Source organism: Lissotriton vulgaris, chromosome 12 (assembly GCF_964263255.1).
Source record: "Lissotriton vulgaris chromosome 12, aLisVul1.2, whole genome shotgun sequence".
NCBI lineage: Eukaryota > Metazoa > Chordata > Amphibia > Caudata > Salamandridae > Lissotriton > Lissotriton vulgaris.
The window spans coordinates 257,287,146-257,309,300 of NC_141700.1; the positions used below are offsets into that span (position 1 = coordinate 257,287,146).

The following is a 22,155-nucleotide window of genomic DNA, read 5'->3' on the forward strand; positions in this document are numbered from 1 at the left end:
ACCCTTGAAAAAGGGAGAGCTCAATGCCAGGGTCCTGTAAGCAGGAGCCGGAAAAAAGAACTGAAAGTAAGTTGGACCTGCTATGCATTCTGGGATACTGGGAGAAGTCTGGAAAGTTCTCTTAAAGGCACAGTATCCTATTTAAGCCACATAATGGCAGCCTATGGGGCTTGTCTGTCCCTACCTTCCTCTCTATCATTCCTGAGTCTTTGACTGGGGGAGGCAGGTTTCTCTATGGTAGAAACTAGCAGGCTGGGCTGTGTGTGGTGAATTTTGGTGGAATTTCTAGTTGAAGTACTGGACAGTGTAGCCTGTGGATATAGGCTGCATTATTTGTCTTTAAATTCTCTCTTAAGTGTCTTTGCAGTTTCTGCATTATTTTGACAACTTAAGAGATTATTTTTGATTGCCGGGGTCCACGCACATGGGCGGGACTATTCACTAGATTATGACTATACACAGAGATCCCCTACTACAGAACTAATGCACAGTGTAAGATCTGCAGCTCATATGCCTCAAACAGATGCCTTTAAATCTTGTTATCTTGTCACATTTGCTCCGCTTTCAGAGACGGAGGCCAGGTAGGTTACAGTTAGGTCGAGGAGTTTTTTTTAAAGTACTAGACCTGCAGGACTAGTACCATTTTTCAGATTTCTCGAGCCCTGAGAAGGGATGCAAATGGCAGTTACGGCATAGTGCAAAGCCGGATGAGAAAAAAAACACATTTCCCAAAGGTTTTGACACATTTTCAACCCTGTCTGGTGGTGTGGTAGTGAATGTATTGGGGTTACCCTTACTCATTAAGGACTGCATGACTTGGCTCTCAGCACAATGCACTTTCAAAATACTTTTGAGAGAAAAGTCTCATGCGGAGACAGGAGATAGCTCCTGTGGTTCTGTTTGTCACTTCCAGAGCGGAACAACATTGGTGGGGTGATACACACTGACACCGACTGGTGTGCAGGTGTACTGCTTTTAGGAAGTTTCCAGATCCTGGGGAATAGTTAAAAGATTAGGAATCTGAGGTTAGAAGTATTCATCAGAAATAAGAATTGTGAATTTTAACATTCTGATTTGGTCCTACAGCTCCTCTCTGCCTATAATCACCATCTCTTAGCAATATAGTTTGATCTGCTGCTGGCCTCATTAAAGCTGTCAAAACAGCTATGACTGTAATGTATTTAGTATTTCAACAGCAAACTCAATAACACAACACTCCTGGCCTCCATTCATTTCACAAAATGCTACACATAGCCACTCTTACCTGGTAGTCTACAAGAAGCTCAGGCCCTTTGAAGTACCTGGATGCCACGCGAACATTGTACTCTTGCGCAGGGTGGTAAAATTCTGCCAAGCCCCAATCTATAAGTCTCAGCTGTAAGTCGGGAGAATTTTGAAAACATCAGAATCAAAAATATTCTATGGAATATTACTTTGTAAATAGAAATATATCATACTTATAAAGTCTAACAGTTCCAATCTATCCACTAAAGGTGAATGTTAAGAATCAATAAAAACAAAGACCATATCAAAAAAATGCATACGAACAGCTGATTGCATAAAGCATCTTAAACCACACATCCTGGAATCAACGATGGGCTGCTATTAAAACGTCAGCATCTCAATTCTATACCAAGATTGGAAGCCCAACCACTTCAGTTAAACAACCAGTTATGATGGGTAATGAATTTCATCTTCCCGTGATCTTTGATGACAGGGGCCAAAAAACACTGCTTAGTCTGTGGAATTTGTAGTGCACACATCTGCTGCAGTAGCACAACAAACAAATAAGCGGCAAACTGGATGAAAGGGCCATTACATATTGAAACAAAAATCTAGATTTAACTACAAGGGATTTGTTTGAATGGTCTGGATGACATACGTAGTATACTGATCCTTTAGTTTACATAGTTTCTCATTCAAAGAATTGACTGCTGCTGCTACTCTCCATAGAGGGTGCTAACTGTAGCTTTAGAAAGCAGAGTGCTGTCAATGCTCAGCAGATATATCAGGCACAAGTTTTTGACAATGTCTCCCCCTAACGTTCCACTGATTCATGAAGCTGAATTCCTGCACTGGTTATACATCATAAGGTCCAGGCGTAAGACATACATCAATCAAGACATATTAAATAAATCCATATAGGCAGGAAGGTTTTGGGAACTAACTTTACAATTACTACTTTTCAAAAAATGGTAACAGAGGAGCTATTCTAACTGCACTACCATTTTTCATACTTAATAGTCTCAACATCTTACCTTTTTCTGTTGATGATCGATCATGACGTTATGTGGTTTGACATCTCGGTGCATTATTCCCATACTGTGACAGTAATCCAGAGCCTGAGGAAGACAGAGTAGAAGTACACTGATTCCAAGCTGTCGCTGATAAACTCCTGCTCTGGATAGAAATGTAAGCACTCCCTTAAACAGGAACTACAAGTACTAGAATATAGATAGTAGGGACCGATGGTCTTTCAATCAGCTTTCTACCCACCAAGAACTAGCCTATTTTAGCATCACTCTGCAAGCCCATATTGAAGCAAACCCAGGGTAATTATTTGTCATTCCACTGTCCTACAGACCTATCTGTGATCAGAAAATCATTTGTTAAACATTCATTATGAAACTGCATCCTTGATTTGCAGGGGAATATAAATGGAGGTGCTTTCCATTATAATATCCCCCCCCCCCCAAAAAAAACTAGCTGATGGCGTTCACAGGCCAATATCTTAGTTTTTCACCTGTTGGTGTAGTTCTGCAGCTTGACTAATTTTCTGGATTCACATGTTGTGCATTACTCCATCTAGTCTTTGGGTGTGGAATTCTTCCCAAAAACGTTTGTCCTATTTTTGTGTTTGTTGTTGGTGGGCATAGAGGTGCCTCCATGTGGTGCCCTTTGTGACGTCAACACGCTTCCTCTGGAAGCTCCCACCTTTGGTCTTCAGATTCCTTTTTTTTTTCTCCTCATCAGCTTGGCGGAGGAGGATGGGTTCGCTTGCGAATCAGGAAAATTCTTCAAGCTGCAAAATAACACTGACGGTAAGAAACTATACTTTTTGCAGCGTGATACTTTTCTGGAGTCACATGCTGTGCATAGATTTCGTAGCACTTTGGTACTACAGTGGTGGTTGGGTTGAATAGGAGCTTTGATTTGAAAACAGATGTAAGACCCTTGGTCCTGCTTGCGCTACCTTGTTCATTTGAAAATCTACACAATAGTGTCTGGTGAACATGTGCACTGATGACAAAGTTGCTGCCATACAAATGTTTTGTAGTGGACTATTTGCTAGGAAAGCGATGGTTGCTCCCTTTTTTTCCTTCTCGAGTGTGCGCCAGGACTGTTTTGGAACGTTTCTCTTCCATTCTCGTGGCACAACTGAATAGTTTGTGCTATCCATCTTGCAATTGTGTTCTGCGAATGATACGAAGAGTTGCTTTGTTTTTCTGTCAGCTTTTCTCCTTTCGATGTGGTACATTTTTGCCAGTCTTGCAACTAGTGTGTGTAATATTCTCCTTTGCGTGCATTTTCGGTTTTTGAAAGAAGCTTGGTATCTGAATACTTTGGTTCGTGTGGAACCAAGACCAACTTTGGCATGAACTGTGGGTCCGTTCTCATGACAAATCTGTTTTTGTGAACTTGAAAGTAAGGTTCTTGCATCATGAGTGCTTTTAACTTACTAACTCTGCGCAGTGACCTTATAGCCACTAAAAAGGCAGTCTTTAGAGAGAGCATTTGTAATGTTGCCTTATATAAAGGTTCAAAAAGTGTCACCAATTGTGTGAGCACAATATTTAAATTCCATGAAGGAGCCGTCATCCTCTTTGTGGGTGTAATTCTTTTTGCTCCATCTAAGAACAATTTGATGACAGGTGATGTGAAGAAACCTCTCTCAATGTAACCCTGTGTGTATGCCAAGCTTTCTGCTAAATGCACCTTTATTTATTTGTGTTTTATAGAGCGCAAACTTGACCCGTTAAGGTATCAGAACGCTTTACAAAATTCTAGGTGGCTAGGTGGCTACATTCGGGATAAACACAAGTAAACTTGACCCGTTAGGGTATAGGAGAGCATTACAGGATTTACAAGTTGTATACAAGAGACTCTGGAGGGAGGGTTTGAATGCAGGAGGTCCCAGATCCCAGGGTGGGATGTCCAGAGGTGCCGGGTGGATAGCATCCCGATAGACCAATGAGAAGCAGTAAACGGAAACAGGACAGGGTTGCGGAGGTGATTTCAGGGCAAAATTTAGGAGAAGAAATTGCCCATTAGAAAGGTTTCAGCATCCTTTTTAAAGAGTGCCAATGATGGAATTCTTCTAATGCCAGGTGGGAGTGAGTTCCATATTCTTGGTGCGGCCCCAGAGAAGGCCAGATTGCATGTGTGTTTTTTTTATCGCAAGCGTGCTGGTTGGAGCAAAAGGTCTCTGGCGGAACTGGAGTGTCTGGCTCCTCCGGATAGCATGAGTTTCTGGGCAAGAAATGCAGTGGAGTTTGAGTATAGAGCCTTGTGCGTGATACATGCAAATTTAAGTTGAATTCTGGGCTCAAGATGAAGCCAGTTCAGAGTTTTCAGGTGCGGTGAAATGTGGTTGAATTTCCTTGAGCCTGTTAGAAGTCTGGTGGCCGCGTTGAGGCAGGCTTTTAACGGGGCCAGGGAGGTCTTGGGTAAACTCAAGAGGGTAGAGCAACCATATTCCAGTCTAGAGAAGACTAGTGCCTGGACTGCCATTTTTAGGTCGTGAGTGTCGAGGAGAGGTTTCAGTTTCCTACGCTAGCTCAGGTGAAATTTGGCTCATTTGGCCATCGAGTTGATGTGGTCACGCATGTTCAGGCTGCAGTTAAGGGTTATTCCAAGGGACTTGGCAGAGTCCACTATGGTCGGTGGGCAGTTTAGAGCGGTCATTGCCTTAATTCATTCCTGAATGTCAGGTTTGGTTTTGGGTGGGGTAGGAGAAATGCAGTTTTTTCTGCGGTGTGTTTGAGCTGGTTAGAGGTGAGCCATTGGAGAAGAGATTTTGATGTAGATCTGGGTGTCGTCGGCATACATGTAGTAGGATATATTTGCAGTGCGTAGTACTTCGGCTAGCGGTTTGAGGTAAAGGTTGAAGAGGGTGGGGGACAGGGTTGATCCTTGGGGGACTCCAACCGTGATCGGACAGGGAGAGGACAGGTTACCGTTGATTAGGAATCTCTGTGAAAGGTTTTGGGGGAAGGACCTAAACCATTCAAGGACAGGGGCATCCACTCCCATTTTGAGTTTGAGGCGTTCAAGTAGTTGTTCATGGTTGACTTATCGAAAGCAGAGGATAGATCTATGAGGATTAGGAGACAAGTTTTGCCTTGGTCAAGGGCGTGGAGGGCGTCATCCACGATGTGGAAAATGGTGGTTTCAGTGCTGTGCCCAGGCTTGAATCCTGATTGGAAGTCATCTAGTAGGTGGAAGTTGGTGATGTGCTGACTCAGCTGCTGTTGCACAAATTTCTCCAGAACTTTAGCTAAGAGTGAGATATTAGATATATGTCTAAAGTGGTCAGGGAAAGCAGGATCCAGCGACGTTTTTTTTGGAATGGGGAGGACTTGGTCGGCTTTCTGTCAGGTATCGACCCCTGTAGAAGGGAAGCGTTAATTATTGCAGTCCAACTAGGAATGATGGATTGAGCGGCGGCAGTTAGAGGTGAGTGGGTCATTAAAGTGGTTCGGGTTAAAGGAGGATAGAATTTTCAAGACAGTGTTCGTCATATACTTTGAAGTTGGTCCAGTGCGCTTGGTTTTTGGGTGATGCCTGGGGGTGCAGCGCTCAAGGAGGAGGCAGAGCCGGAAAAGGGAGAGTAGGTGGCAGATCTAAGTTTGTTTCCTAGGGCAGTGATTTTGTCAGAGAATAAGGAGGAGAATTTCTCTAATAATAGGGATTTGAGTTTTTTTTTAGAGGTTTGGCCAGATTGTTAGATTGGTGTTTGACCATTTCGAAATGCTTGTGAGGTCTGTTCTTGGAGTCCCCAGTTCTGATTGGAAAAATTATTTTTTGGAGTTGAGGATGTTCCTATTATAGGCATTTCTGGACTGACGGAGAAATTTTCTTTTTTCTTTCCCATTTTTTTAATTTTGTTATTTATTTATCTCTTTAAGAGAAGGTATTAGTTCATCTGAGCAAAGTTTATAGATTTCCAATGGAATGGTATCTTCCCCTGTGGCTTTCCCTATAGGCAATGATAGTATAGCCTCTTAGTTCTTTTCTCGTTATGCCTATGGCCAGAGCGTCTACTTCAGTCGCGGTTAGTTGGTTCGTTAGATTTTCTCTTAAGTAATCCTCAATTACAGAACCGTTAGCGTACATTCCGGGGTGTACAAAGCTTCGTAGTATTTAGCGAACTGTTGGGTGATATTATTTGGTTGACTATATTTCTTGTTGTCAAGTCCCGTTATTTGAGTAATCGTGGAATCTACTCTATCTTCTGCCACTTTAAAGGCCAAAATTTTGCCTATTTTGTCTCCACCCTCATAATTGGAAAATTTATATTTATGTATCTGAGCACTATTTTTTTTAAAAAGTTTTTCTTTGGTCTTACATTTTAGCTGGCAGAGATTTGCGCAGATTTCCAGAGTAGGTAAGTTATCTCTTAAGGCTAGTGCTAACCGAATCTCTCCAGCAGCAATATCAGAAGTCAAGGCTACATCGTTCTTACGTCTTTCATAATTCTGTTTCAGGACATAAGATTGCGTGAACCCTCGGATGCTTGCCTTACAGGTGTCCCATACTATTAAACATGAAGCAGTATTTCTGTTGATGTCTAAAAATTCTATTATATGATGTTTTCACTGCAAAATATAGGACGTGTCTGAAATTAAATTCCTAGGGAACGTAAAAGGTCTGGGAGGTTTGCGATTCGAGGAGATAGAAAATTCCACCATGATGGGGTTATGTTCGGATGAGATGCGGGGGTAGATTACTATTGATGCAGAATTCATCAAGAAATCTGAAACAAAGGCCATGTCTAGTCGGGAGCATAATTTGTGAGGTGCTGAATAATATGTGTAGCCAGGAGAGTTTGGGTGTAAGTATCTCCATACATCTTTGACATTGTGCGTCTTACATAGATCTAGAATAGAAGCTCTAGTTTTGGAATTTAGTTTGTGATTACCCGGCCGAGTAGTGTCTATTTGGCAGTTCAAGATACAGTTGAAATCTCCCATCACTATCAATTCTCCCTCCCAGTCTAGTAATGCTATATTTAGCTGATCAAATATTCTGGGTTCATCTTTGTTAGGGCCATATACAACACAGGCTACAAACTTCGTATTGTTGATGCATAGTTGAGTAATCGCCCACCTTTCCCTTGTGTCGTGTGTTGATTTAATTATTTCTGCTTTAAATCTTTTATCTTTCAAGATTGCTACCCCCCTAGTTGAAGAAACCACAGCTGAGCTTATTACCAGCTCCAATCCCAGTTGATTCAGCAGTTTCTTGTCTTTATCTGTGATATGTGTTTCTGACAAGAATACTAAATGGGGGTTGTAGAGTCTTAGCTCTTCTGCAACTAAACGCCTTTTGCGTTTGTTATTCAGCCCTGAGACGTTCCATGCCAAGCATTTAATATTATGCATCACTGATATAAAGTAGAATGACAATAAACTACATCCATTCCATCAGCTCTATTAAGCCATATAAATTGTTCTTCAAATACTGTTCAAAGACAAAAAAGTTTTCTACAAAATCATATCTTACGTTGTGTCCCTCTACCAGGTTGAAAATATTTTTCCCTCCACCCCCCCCCCCCACCCTCTCCTTCCACACCCTCCCCTGACTGCGGAGACCCACCCTCCCCACCCCCCTCACCTTCTGCTGCCGTTGGCGAGGCAGCGCCTGCGGCAGAGAGTCCGAGCCTCCCTCAACCCTCCCCTGAAGTTGCCGCTATTAATAATGCAGCGTCAAACCATGATGATATATTTAACAGAGTAATTTGTAAGTTCACCATTTTCTGGTAACACTTAGTAATACTTTGTGATTAACAGTTCGATCCCCCCCCTTAACCTTGAATTTCCCGTGTCCCTTCGTATTCCCATTACTATCTGTCTAACATATTTATATCATATGCGAAAAATAGGGGTAAGCCCCCCCAAAAATTATTTTTTTTTCCCCCTTTCCTTTCAGTACTTGCTCCTATTGATACTAGACAAAAATGTCTGTGCCTCGTGAACGTCACTAAAGAAATTTGTGCGCCCATTCATGATCACTTTAAGTCTGGCAGGTTCCTGCAAATATGCTTGACCTCCCAGTTTATTGACTGGATCGATTAGTTTTCGCATTTCCAATCTTTTGTCCATCGTAGTTTTACTAAGATCTGAGTGGGTAAAGATGGAGAGATTGCCAATAGTTATTGGGGTGTTGGGTCTGGCTTTTTGCCATACAGCTTGTCGAAGCAGGAAATTGCCGAAGTATATTAAAAACGGGCGTGGAAATTTATTGTTCTGCCGTTTTAAGCCGAGTGGAAGTCTGTGTGCTCTTTGTATTTAGGAGTTCCAATCCCAGTCAGAGAGTTCCGGAAAGGCTTGAGGTAACAGTTTCACCAGAAATGCCCTTGGGTCAGACCCCTCTAGCCCCTCCGGTATTCCATAAACTTTAAGGTTGGATCTCCTTTGCCGGTTTTCCAAGTCCTCGACTTTCCCCTGTAGTTGGGCTAACTGGGCATCATGACGCTCTGCAGTGAGACCTATCCGTGATGTCTCCTCTTCTACCGCGACTGTGCGTTGCTGAAGCTCTATTATCTCCTGTGTGACGCCACTTAGGCTGGAATTTAGATCTGATATGGAAGTTTGAAGTCTTACGTTGTCACTTTTCAGTGGTTGATAGTGCTCTTTCGAGTCTCCCCTTTGGCTAATCAAAAGTTTTAGTATTGTGTCCAACTGGGATTGGCCGGTATTCCCCGTCCCAGTCCCTCTGTTAGGTTCAGTGTCATCAGATGATTTATTTGGGTTTGTATTTATATTTACAAAAAACGGCTGATTAGAGCCTGCAACTGGTGACAGATGATCCTTCTCTCCTGTGGCGGTCTCAGAGGGAGTGCTCCTTGGGGTTTGCGCACTGAGTGGCCCCGGTATAGGGACCTGTGACGTCTCAATATCTGTGGGGCTACCCCCTGAAAGTCTTAGCGCCATGCTCTTGACTAGCCCCTTGGCCTCAATCCATCTCCTTAGCGGACTTTTGTCAGTAGCCAGTTTTTTAGCAGCTAAGGGCGCTGCTCCTGCAGGGCGCGCCAGATTAGACAAAACTTTCCCCCTCTTCTTGTAGCTTGCCTTGGCTTTACCTCTAAGTCTTCATGAAGACAACCTAGTCAAAGAGTTGTCTGTAGTCTTATCCTGCTCCTCCTCCGTCTCATCATCAAGGTCCTCAAAGGAGGGCTGCTCCTCAACCAATTCCAAAAAGGAATCGCCGGTTTGACTCACCCCAAGTCCATTATCTTCTTCCATTAGCGCTGAAGTTGTGGCAGTGGCCGTAGAGATATCAGACAGTCTCTCTAGAGCTCCCGGGAGCATCGGGCAACATTGTGGAAGTTTCTGCTGAGGTTAGCCCCCCCGCTGCCTCATTAACTCCTTCTGTTACCTCCGAGACCTCTATGATCTCCTGGGTCCCTTGAGTCTCAGTGCCCCTAGGAGAGGTGGCGTAGTCATCACAGCTGATTTTATCCAATAATGGCACAGTTGGGGGGACTATCACTGCTGGCCCTGTTTCAGTGATGGGGGCGGTTCCATCCTTAGACAATCCTGATGGTGGATGTGATAGCGCCTGTGTTTCGATTTCATCATTTATTGCTATGGGAGTGTCTTGTGTCCTGACACCAAGCGGTGGGCCTGATATCTTCCCCGAAGCCACCCCCGCCTTTGAAACATCAGCAGTGTCAGCACTAACGCCCTTCTGAACAAGCACTTTCAGTATTGTTCCACAGTTTGTTAGTACAGGAGGGCTCAGAATCGTCTTACCTGCCGCCTTCCTGTCGCTCCCCATCAGAATCACAGAGTCTTGGGAAGCATTGTGCGAAGATAGGGGCTGTAAGGAAGAAGCAGGGTTCGCCATGAAATTCACCTGGGCCAACACTGCTGCCGCCGCCCCCGCGGTTGTAGTAGTAGCAGATGCTGCCATTGATACAGCTATCGCAGGGGTCGAGGTAGCCAAGGCAGTAGAGGCTACAGAGATAGAGGGAGCGGCCGCCGCCGTTGCGGAGTTTTTTGTGCTCCGCGTAGTGCGCGATGGATGTTTGGGCGACATAGCTCTGTGCAGGCGTGCAAGCGCCGATGTGGCTACCTTCCGTGTCCCAGACAGCCCAAGCAAATCGATCCTAGATCTGGCGAGCCAGTTTCCAAGCGCTCGCCAACCAGCCGGAGGCAGCCACTGCATCCGTTACGTAGCCGCCGGGAGGCCGCCAGAGAGCCTGCAGGTAAGAGGGACGAAAGATGCCGGTTTCTTTTCGTTTCTTCTATAGCCAATTATCCAAAAGTTCTCCAAACAGCCGTTGCGTTGCCGCTGGAAGAGCCGGAGAGCCTGCTGAAGAGCCCGCAGGTGAGGAGGGAGCGAGCTGCCGATTGCTTTCTTCACGTTATCGTTCTCGCTATTGCTTCCGCATTTGTCCGCAATGTCGGTTAAGCTGCTTCTGATAATATCCTAGCAGTCTGCTATCTCCAGTGGAGGGGAGAGCTCTCGGTCTGCCGCGTAGCAGAGTCCTCACTCCGCCATCTCTTCTCCGGACGGAGAAATTTTCAATGTGCGGCTGAAGGGTGCTGTCTTCAGTGTCTTTCTGTCTGCCAGAGGGATCTCCTCTCACTGTTGAGGGACCCGGTGAACCAGGGGTTTCTGTCTTTGATTTGGGTTCTTTTTAATTTAAGTGAGGCAAGATCATCAAGAATGTTAGTTATAGTTGCGGAGTAATGATTGTTGCGGTCATTGACCATTATATGGTGTGGGTGGGGTGTCAGAGTCGAGCCGAGCCGCCAATTTGCCGTGATCAAGGTTCTTGGTGTCTCTGTCCCAACGTTTAGGAATCACCGGTTATGGTGCTCTTGTCTTGTGGGTACCAGGTAATAGGAAAGTGATAGCGTGCTGGTCAGACCAGTCGCATGGGTCTAGAGAGATAAGCTTGACCTTTAAAGATAGGTCAGCTTACACTCTAGAAGGTTTGTAACGTTTTTTAGCACTGCCGTCTCTCTGGAAATCCTTTTAAAATAATCCGTCTTTCCTACACCAGAGAGAATATATTTTCCATTTAACTATATAACACTTTATAGTTGTTGCTCTTCTCGCCTCTTAAGATCACCACTGTTTTCTGGCAACCTTAGATGTCTGAACTCTTAAGTCTCTAGGAGCAATGCTGCCAGCAGTAAAGACACTGGTTCTGGGTGGAGCACTTTCCCTTCTTGAATTGAGAGCTGGTCTTGCCCGATTGGTAGTTTGTGAAAACGCCCCTGTGATAAGTTTATTAGCTCTAAGAACCATATTTGTCTTGTTCACTGTGGTGCAATTAGTATCACTGATTTTGCAATTGCTGTTCACCTTGTGAACAACTGGTATCGGGAGGGGGGGGGGGGGGGGGGGGGGGGGGGAGAGCATACGCAAATTTCAGTAACCAATCTATTCAACAGTACAGTCCCCATTGACTGTCGGCACTTATCTGGAGGCGTAGTGTTAGCAATTCGTGTTCTGGGGTGTCGCAAAGAGATCTATTTCTGGTGTTTCCCATCTTCCAAAAATTTGAGAGTCCTGTTTGGTATAGATCCCACTCGTGAGACCATGAGGATTCTCTGCTCAGTCTATCTGCCTCTGTATTGTCACTCCCTGGTAGGTGGACAGCTAAAATCATTTTTTTCCATTGAATAGCTCAAACTTGACAGTGGTAGATCCTGTGCCCCTCCCCCCATTGTTTATATAAAACATTGTGATTGTGTTGTCTGTCTGGATTCAAGGAAAATGCTACTTACCAGTAGGCATGTAGAGCTGCAGATTCTCACACTTTGCATTAGATCGCCATCTGGTGAAGGACTCGGATGCTTTCACTTTGTTGTTGTCTTGGAAGAAGTCTTTGTAGTCATGAGATAGGTGACTCCTCCCTTGGACAATAGTGCGCATGGGCATAGACTCCATCCTTAGATTGTTTTTCGCCATGATGGGAAATTATGGAGTTAATAGAAACAGAAAAGATGTCCATGTGTGTATATCTAAATAAGATAGAACTGGAACAGATACAGGTCCTGGGGAGGTGGGTGGGCGTGTGAGAATTTGCAGCTCTACATGCCAAGAACAGATGACTACTGGTAAGTAGCACTTTCCTTTCAAGGTATATGAGCTGCAGATCTCACACTTAGCATAGACTGTACAGCAGTATCTCCCCAAGCGGTGGTCACCTGTATCGGTTGCAGTAGCTTGAAAGAGAGTTTTAAGAACAGCTTGGCCCACAGAAGCTTGCTGCTTGCTGCACAATAGTTTTAAGTGAAGGTGCGAGTTGTAGACCATGTTGCTGTCTAACAGATGTCTTCTAGGGGAATGTTCCCTAAGAATGCCATAGAGGCCCCTAGTTTGTGTGCAGAGTGCGCTCTAGGGGGAATTGTCAAGATGCTTTTAGCTTTTTGGTAGCATATTTAGATACATTTAACTATCCACCTTGCAATTCCAGCTTTGGAGATGGGATTACCCTTATGCGGTGGAGAGAAGGCTACGAGCAATTGTTTTGCGAAAGGATTTTGTTCTGTCAATGTTATGAAGCAGTGCTCTTTTGACATCGAGGGTGTGTAGAGCTCTTTCTGCTACCGAGTCTGGGTTTGGAAAAAACACCAGTAACTCCACTGATTGGTTAAGATGAAATGGAGAAATGACCTTAAGAAGGAATTTTGGGTTTGTTCCAAGAACCACCTTGTTACGATGTAACTGTAAGAATGGTTCCAGTATGGTTAAAGTCTTGATCTCACTCTTCTAAGAGAGGTAATGGCAACAAGGAAAGCTACTTTCCATGTGAGGAACTGTTGTTCGCATTTGTGTAAAGGTTCAAATGGGGTCCCATGAGCCTGGTAAGAACAATATTGAGGTTCCACATTGAAGAGGGTGGTAACCTAGGAGGAATGATTCTTTTTAGGCCCTTCATAAAGGCTTTAATTGCACAGACTCTGAATAGTGACAAGTGTTGTCTGTTTTGTAAGTAAGCAGCAAGTGCTGCTAGATGTAAACGTATGGATGAATATGCTACATTACATCTTTGCAAGTGCAGTAGGTAGCAAATGATACTCTGGATGGAGGCATCCAGTGGATCAATATGGTTATTGGTGCAGTAAATGGGAAATCCTTTCCATTTTGCAGCATAGCAAGCTCTAGTAGTAGGTTGTCTGGCTTCTTTAATGATGTTCATACAGTCCGGTGGTAGGTTAAGATACCCGAACTCTAGGACTTCAAGAGCCAGATTGCCAGATTCAGCTGATCTGGATGTCTGATCTCTCCATGGTTCTACGTTATCAGGGATGGGGACAGGCGCAGTTTTTGGTGTGGAACTAGTGAGAGTTCCAGCAGTGTTGTGAACCATGGTTGGCGTGCCCATGTGGGAGCTACTAAGATTAGTTTGAGAGACTGTCAGAGCTTGCGTACCACTAGTGGAATTAGCGGGAGTGGCGGAAAAGCGTACGTAAATCTGCCTGACCAGTTCATCCATGTTGCATTGCCCTTGGACAATGGGAGTGGAAACCTGGCAGCGTAGGTTGGGCATTTTGTGTTGTCACGTGTGGCAAACAGATCTATGTCTGGTTGGCCCCACATGTGAAAAAATGGTTGAAGGACTGGGGGATGTAGTTCCCATTCGTGAATCTGTTGTGTCTGTCGACTTAACAGATCTGCAATCTGATTGTGAACTCCTGGGAGGTGTTTGGCAAGTAGATATATATTTTGTGGGATGGCCCATCTCCAAATGTTCTGAGCAAGCTGGGACAGCTGCAGAGAATGTGTGCCTCCTTGTTTTTGTATGTAGTACATGGGTGTCATGTTGTCCGTCCGGATCAAGACAGCTTTGTTTTGTACATGTACTTGGAAAGATTTTAGTGCTAGGAATATTGCTAGTAGCTCCAGGTGATTGATGTCGAGCACTTTTTGTTGATCCGTCCATTGGCCCGGAGTTGTATGTCCGAGGAGATGGGCTCCCCATCCTGTGAGTGATGCATCTGTTGTGAGTACCATCTGTGGAACAGGTTCGAGGAACAGCCGCCCTTTGGACAAGTTTTTTGTGTTCCACCACTGCAGAGAGTGAAGTGTGCGGCTGTCCACCAACACTGATCTGATCTGTAAGTTTTCCTTGAGCCCGATTCCACTGATGTGCTAGACATTCCTGTAATGGACACATTTGAAGTCTTGTATATGGTACAATAAAAATGCAAGATGCCATCATGCCTATGAGCTGCATGAACACACTGGCTGGGAGAGAATGGGGGACTTGAAATGTTGTGATGAGGACTTGTATGCTGGCTATCCTGGCTGGACTGGGATATGCTAGAGCTGTGGAGGTGTTTATTGTAGCCCCCAGATATTGGTGTATATAAGAGGGCTGGAGATGAGACTTGGTGTAGTTGATTGTGAACCCCAAGTTGTGTAATGTCTGAATGGTTTGATGAGTATGTTGAACACACTGATTGAGTGACTTGGCTTTTATTAGGCAGTCGTCTAGATATGGGAAGACATTAACCTTTTGTCTTCTGAGATGTGCTGCTACTACTTCAAGGCACTTTGTGAACACTCTGGGTACAGTTGTGACTCCGAATAGAATGACTTTGAACTGATAGTGTTGTCCATCCACTACAGACCTTAGATACTTTCTGTGAGAAGGATGTATGGGAATGTGGAAATAGGCGTCCTTGAGATCTAGTGTGGGAAGAAAGCCGCCTTATTGCGGGAGCACTTGTTGGAGAGTGATCATATCAAAATGATCTGAGTGTATATATAGGTTGAGGGGCCTGAGATCTAGTAATTGTCTTACAGTCCCGTCGTCCTTGGGTATGAGGAAGTACAGCGAGTAAACCCCTGTTCCTTGATGTTGTCAGGGAACAGTCTCTATTGCGTGCTTTTGAAGCAGTGAGAGAATGTCTTGTTTTAGGAGAGTAAGATGTTCTGTGGACATGGGACGCTGCTTGAGCGGTATATGTGTGTGTGTGTGTGTGTGGGGGGGGGGGGGGGGGGGGGGGGGGTGGTAGCTGTAGCTGTAAGTTCTAGGCAGTAACCATACTGGATAATTTTTCTTACCCACTTGTCTGTTGTGATGGAATCCCAGACAGGTAGGAATTGTGATAATCTCCCCCCAACTGGAATGGGATGGTTTGGGAGGAACGGAGGGAAGTCACTGTTTTTGTTGGGGAGGTACAAGTATTACCTAGACCTCTTCCTTTATTGTAGTTTCCTCTGTATCCGCCTCTAAAGTATCCTCTATTGGGGGATGTTTGTGTAGCGGCTTTAAACGAAGATGAGTTGTCTGCTCTCATGTTTTGGGAGGCCCCTCTATAGAAGGAGGGGCTCCTTTCGCCCCTGTGTTTGTGGAGACTGTAAAGCTCCCATGGACTTAGCAGTCTCAGTGTCTTTCTTCATTTTTTTCAAGTGCAGTGTCCACAGCCGGGCCAAAAAGTTGTTGTTGGTTGAACGGCTGGTTGAGAATACTAGTCTGGACTTCCTGCTTAAAGCCTGAGATGCGCAGCCAGGCATGTCGCCTCAGTAGCACACTGGTATTGCTGGATCTAGAGGCAGTGTCTGCTGCGTCAAGTGCGCATTTTATTGACAGATTAGAAATTAGCTTGCCCTCTTGGATGAGATCCTTTTCTTGTGTTTTATATTGGTCAGGCAAATGTTGAAGTAGGGTTTCTAACTGGTCGTAGTGAGCCCCATCATATCTTGCGAGCAGTGCCTATGTGTTGACTATGCGCCAGTGATTGGCTGCTTGTGCAGCTACCCTTTTGCCAGAAGATTCTAGCAATTTGGATTCTTTATCAGAGGGTGGCGCTTCCCCGGAGGTTTGGAAGTGGACGTGCTTTCTAGCGTTGGAAACTATTCGAGAATCCAAAGGAAGCTAGCCTTTAATGTAAGCAGGATCTACAGGGGCAGGTCTATACTTTTTTCTATTCTAGGGTTAAGAATTCTAGCACGTACGGAATCTTTGAACACTTCTGGAGCATGTTTAATGACTCCCTTAATCATTGGCAATATTTGCACAGTCTTTTGGGACAGTGGTGACACGTCTAGTTTCTGGATCAATATAAATCTTTTTCTGTTTAGGATAGATAGGATCCGGATGAAAAAGTTGCTCTTCCTCAGGAACCGCTTTAGGCGCAGATTTTTTCGGTTCCGAGCGAAGTTTGTGTTGACTTTTATGGTCTTTGGCCTTAGGAGGCGTGGTTGAGTCCTTAAGCTTAGCTTTTGGTTCCGAGGCTCTTGGTTTCGGAGACGAAGCGGGATCTTTAGGCTTGGAAATGTTCGAAGCCGGCTTATCCACGGGCCTCGAGGTTTTCAGGGCCGATTTGTCTTTGAAGGTGGAAGGCGTTGGAACAGATTTCTGAGCCGAGAGTTCTTTTGGTTTCGGTGCCAAAGGTGCCGGTGGGATTGGTACATGCGGTTTGCTCGTTCTGAGCTACCGGAAGGCTTTTTTTTTTCTACGGAGACGGACCCGCAGGTGGGGCTTCTGAAGTGTGTTTTCGGTCGCGACTGGGGCCAGCAGGCGAAGTCTTGACCATTGCCTTTGGTTTTGGTGGTGGGGTTGGGGTAGGGGCATTAGTACTCCCTCTTTGACCAGGAGTGATGGGGTCGTCTGAGTCTTCTGCCTCTGATACGATTTGGAGATCTTCGGAATCTTCTTCTGGGACATCTGGGCCTTCGTCGAAGATGTCCACTGGTTCCGGAGCTGATCTCTGCATGATGTGTCGACGAGCTCCTTGATCTCGAATGGTCTTCGATCAAAAGGATGCGCAGGCTGGACAACTGGACTCGTGTTCAGGTGATAGGCACAGGTTGCAGACCTTGTGATGGTCACTGTGCGGGAATTTTGCTTCACACTGGGGGCATTTCTTGAATGGCGTCCTTTCCATGAGCCGTAGGCCTCACTGGATAGGCCCAACGGCCAGCGTCGACAACCGGAATCGACTAGAGGAAAGTGGGTCGAAGCTGAAGATGTTCGAAGTTAAGTTGAACAGTTTTTAGAGGTTTTTTTTTCACAACCAATTTTATTGAGCAAATGAGCAATAAAAACGTGGCACCCCCAAGGCCGGAGATCACCACAACGATATCGGTACAATAAATCACATAGGTAGCAAATGTCCAAGCAGGCCTTAAGAATAGGCTCAGTATGAAAAAAAACCCTAACCCACCCTACCCCCCAACCCCGACCCCCCAACACCCAAACCCCCCCCCGCCCCACACACGTGTACACATAGCAACAGAATGAAAGGTGTAGGTGCAGCGCGACTGGAGCGTCGCAGACTCGGGCCAACAATGTCCATGCCATCAAATGTCCTCTTCTCGCTCCGCTGGGGGATCCAGTGACAGACCCCGGTAATCGGCCCATCGCTTCCAAATTTTGTAGTGGTTACGCGGGCAGCCACTCGCCTCAAAGATCGGCCTTTCCAGGTCCATGAAGTAGTCCAGCCCAGCTTCCACACAGACAAGGGGGGAGCCCTCACCGCCTTCCACGCCCGGGCCAGGTCCCGCTTGGCGACAACAAGCCCCAAAAGCAGCAGATGACGATTATATATGTTACCACCGATGCCCTCCATGATGTGCAGCAATCCCAGCCGATGGGTGCGGGGAAGGTCCCAGCCCAGGACCTCGGACAGACAACTCCACACACCTCTCCAGAAACCAGACAGCCGACCACACAACCACACAGTATGTATCAGGGACCCAGGCACCGTCCCACAGCGCAAACATTCCGAGGATGCAATCAACCCAGCTCTCCACAATCGTTCACGGGTGTAGTAGGCTCGATGCAATTATTTAAATTGGATGAGTCGGAGTCGGAGTCGTACAGCAATGGCGGTTCCACGTGGGGATTCTAGCGCCTCCCTCCAATCGTCCTCATCGAGAGGGCCAACGTCCACTTCCCACGCCGCCCGAAGAGAGTGTAGGGTAGAGCAGCAATGAATGACCAGGGTCTGGTATATCCGGGAAACCTTTCTGTCCCCCAGATCCCCCATGAACACCTTTGCCTCGACCGGGCTGAACTCCGGTAGGGAGTCTAGGTTGGCAATGCTCGGGGCGAGGGCATGGCGCAGCTGCAAGTAGCGGAAAAACTGGGACTGAGGCATTTGGAACTCTGTGCGGAGTTCCTCGAACGATTTAAGGGTAGTGCTGGACATGACCTGGCCCAGTAACGTGATACCTATTGCTTCCCAGCCCTCAAAGCCGGCCAGGGCCGCCAGCTCCGGGAGCAGACCATTGTGCCAGAGCGGTGTCTCGGCCGTTAACTTGCCCCACCAGCCCATGCGGCGTAGGGCCTGCCTCCACACAGCGAAGACCACTCTGGTAACCGACGGCAGTACGCGACGCAGGCGGGCTGAATACAGAATGGTGTGGAGCGTATTGTCACCCATAAGCGACCGTTCTAAGGCATACGCCGGGTCCCCCCTATCGCTGTACCACCATTCATTGAGAATAAGCAGTTGGGAAGCCTGGTAGTAGGAAAGGAGGTCAGAGGTGGCCAGGCCACCGCAATAAGTAGACAGGAAGCACGTTTTCAACACCACCCTGGCCGCACCGCCAGCCCATAGGAATCGACCCAGCACGGAATTGACCTGGCGAAACCACTGCGAGCCGATAGGGTACGGGAAATTCTGAAGTTGATATAGTAGACGCGGAAGCGCCACCATCTTGAAGATGGCCGACCTTCCAAAGATGGTAAGGGGCATTCTGGACCAAGTCTTGACATCGGCCTGGACCCGTTCCCACACTGGCAGGACGCTACGATCCCAAGCCACGGCGCGCGACTCCGAAAGAAATATGCCAAGGTACTTCAGACCATCCGTCGCCACCCGCAGTCCCACAGCCCAGGGGTCAGTCACGACTCCGCCGCCCAGCACCCACAGGGTCGATTTATGAAGGTTGAGTCGAAGGCCAGAGATCCCGCCACAGACGCGCATGACCTCCAGGACCCGGGGACCCGAGCGCTGTAGGTCGGTGAGAAAGAAAAGGACATCGTCCGCATAGAGTGCGATCCTATCCACCAGGTCGTCATTCCAGACAAACCCGCGTATCTGGGCATCAGCCCGCACCCGGGACGCCAGGGGCTCCATCGCAAGGGCGAACAGGTACGGGGACAATGGGCAACCCTGCCGAGTGCCCCGACCAATTCGAAAGCGCCCGGAAGTGGCCCCGGCCACTCGGACTGAGGCCGTGACGTTGGTGTACAGCAATCGCAAGTACGACAGGAACACCGGGCCAAGGTTAAGGCGGGCCAGGAGTGTAAACAGGTATGCCCAACTCACAGAGTCGAAGGCCCTGTCCATGTCCGCCAGTAGGAGCGCCGCCTGCTCATCCAGAGCGCCCATGGCGTCAACCGCCGCCTGCGCCCGTCGAATATTATGGCGAGTAGCTCTACGGGGCATGAATCCGGCCTGGTCAGGATGGACCAGGTCTGTAATAAGGGGCAGCAGTCGGTTCGCCAAAGCCTTCGCCAGGATTTTGGCCTCGATATTTAAGAGAGAAATGGGCCGGTACGAGTCATGCCTGTCCGGCGCCCTGCCCGGTTTCAGAAAAACAACGATCTCAGCGTGGCGCCAATCGGGCGGCAGTTCCCCCTGGGCCCGTGCCGCTTCAAGCGCGCGCCTGTACTGAGGCCCCAGCTGGAGGTGGAACTTTTTGTAGAATTCGCATGGGTAGCCGCTCGGGCCCGGTGCCTTTCCCGTATTTAGCTGTCCCAGTGCTTCCCCGAGCTCCTCAACTGTGAGCGGGGCGTCCAGCGCAGTTCTAGTTTCATCGGAAACGGCCTGCGGCAGCAGGTCATCGAGATAGGCGGAAATCTCCTCCGTCTCTAGATAATCTCGGGAGGCGTACTGCGTCTCATAATAATGGGCAAAGCTAGCTGCAAGTACGGCCGGGTCCGTCACTACCGAACCATCCTCCGCCGTAAGACCCGGCAACGTGAGAGGCTGGAAGGTCGCCTGACACAACCTGTGAAGCATCGTACAGGACTTGTCGCCCCATTGATAAATCCTGCTACGCGTGGCGAGCCACGCCTGCCTGGCCTCGTCATATAGGACCGAGGCGTAGGATTGCTGCGCCTGCAAGAGCTGCCGTACCGCGTCCTCGCCACCCCCGTCCCGGCCACGCTGTTCCAACTCCTCCACGCGAGCGGCGGCGGCCGTAATGGCCTCCCGATGCTTCCGCCGTGCAGCTGCACACCAAGCGATATCAACGCCCCGTATTGTGGGCTTCAGCGCCTCCCATACCACCATTGCATCCACATCTCCCACAAGGTTATCTCGCCAATAATTATCAATCGCTTCACGCAGGTGATGCACATACTCAGGCTGCTGTAGATGCCACGAAGACATCCGCCAACGAAACGGCTGTCGCTTCGAGGGGAGGTCTATAGTAGCCACAACTGGGGAGTGGTCAGACAGACCTCTGGGTAGTATCGCAGCGTCCTTCACACGGCTCAAACAGGCACCAGGCATAAAAAGATAGTCAAGTCTCGAGAAGGAACCATGCACCGCCGACACATACGTGAATTCACGTGCAGCAGGATGAAAATGGCGCCACACATCGACCCAGCCCAAGCTATCCACCGTTGCACGCAGTCTAGTATGCGCGGCTGCAGGGGGGGATCCACAACAACAGGCACATCCATAACCTCGTTCCAATCGCCCCCAACCACAGTCAACACATCCGGGATTTCATCCCATAATGTAAACAGTCTCTCAGACAGGGCCCACTGCATGGGAGGGGGGGGCATAGACGCTACCAAAGACCACCGGCTAGGCACCCAGCAGCCCCTTAATGAAAACATAGTGGCCCTGAGGATCAATCCACTGCTTTTCATGCACATACGCCACGCTGCGATGAACCAATATAGCCACCCCTCGTGAGCCCCTCGCGAAGCTTGCATGGTACACTTGCTGGAAGCCGAATCTCTGGAGGCTAAGGACCTTGGAGCCCAACATATGAGTCTCCTGGAGCAACAGCACGTCTACAGCCTCCCTCTTCCCCCAGCGCAACACAGCAACACGTTTGATTTTATCGAGCATCCCTCGCACATTCCACGTTACAACACGAATGGCCTTACTAGGAGACACAGTTGTACGATCAGCCATCATCAAAGCAGTCCCCTCCATCAGGCCCTCCGCGCCACCCCGGCGCACCCCACCATCCACTCGATCCAGCAGCAATATACACGTGTGGTCCCACCCCCCCAGCCCCAACACCCACCAGCCCACCCCTGGCCCGACCCCCCCAAACACCAACAACAGATCAACTGCCCCCCCAGCCCCGCTCCCCCCACCCCTATACCTCATGGAACATTGAAGTATCTGCTATCTGTCGCGGCATGGAGAGACCCGGGTCCAAAACAGGCATGGAGAGACCCTGGTCCAAAACAGAGGACCCAGGGCCCGCCATACCAATGGATCCCAACACCCCGGTCATCACGCACTCACCCCCCCCCCCCCACAACACCCACAACTCGTGAGGGTCGAAGGCCCATAGAAGCCGCCTCCCGAGCCCCACAGCATTCCCACCAGTAGCATTAGAATGTCTCAGGCGTATACAGACTGGCATTAGCAGAGTCCCTATACAACAGTCTCACCAGCCGATCCTTCACAAAGTAGGGCAACACATTACCAGACAGAACCAGGGTCCAGGCCCCACCAGAGTTCAACTGCCAGCATCGGAATGTTCAGAGTCCATCGTGCCACTGGTCTGCGTTGCACTAGCGGAGGCTGACCGTTTGCGTGATCTGGACCTCTGATGTCGTCCTTATCGGTTTGGGCGGTTCGTCCGCTCCGGCGACGATCCCCAGGACCCGCCCGGGTCCAGCCCCGGCTGGGCATGCGGCCTGAGCCTCACTGCTTCGTCGGTCCAACGAAATACCTCCTCGGGCGTATCAAAGAAATGCGTCCGGGACTGGTACATCACCCGCAGGCGGGCCGGGTACAGAAGAGAGTACTGGAG

General features: G+C 48.0%; 1 protein-coding gene across 1 annotated transcript in view; it reads right to left on the minus strand.

Moving 5' to 3' along the window:
• Positions 1-22,155, minus strand: part of CSNK2A2 (casein kinase 2 alpha 2) — a 364,482-nt gene that overhangs the window by 139,435 nt on the left and 202,892 nt on the right. The window contains exons 6-7 of the mRNA XM_086947793.1: positions 2,259-2,342; positions 1,265-1,375 (exon numbers count right to left, since the gene is read on the minus strand). Coding sequence (XP_086803919.1) covers positions 1,265-1,375; positions 2,259-2,342 — 195 coding nt within the window. The remainder of the gene's footprint in view (positions 1-1,264; positions 1,376-2,258; positions 2,343-22,155) is intronic.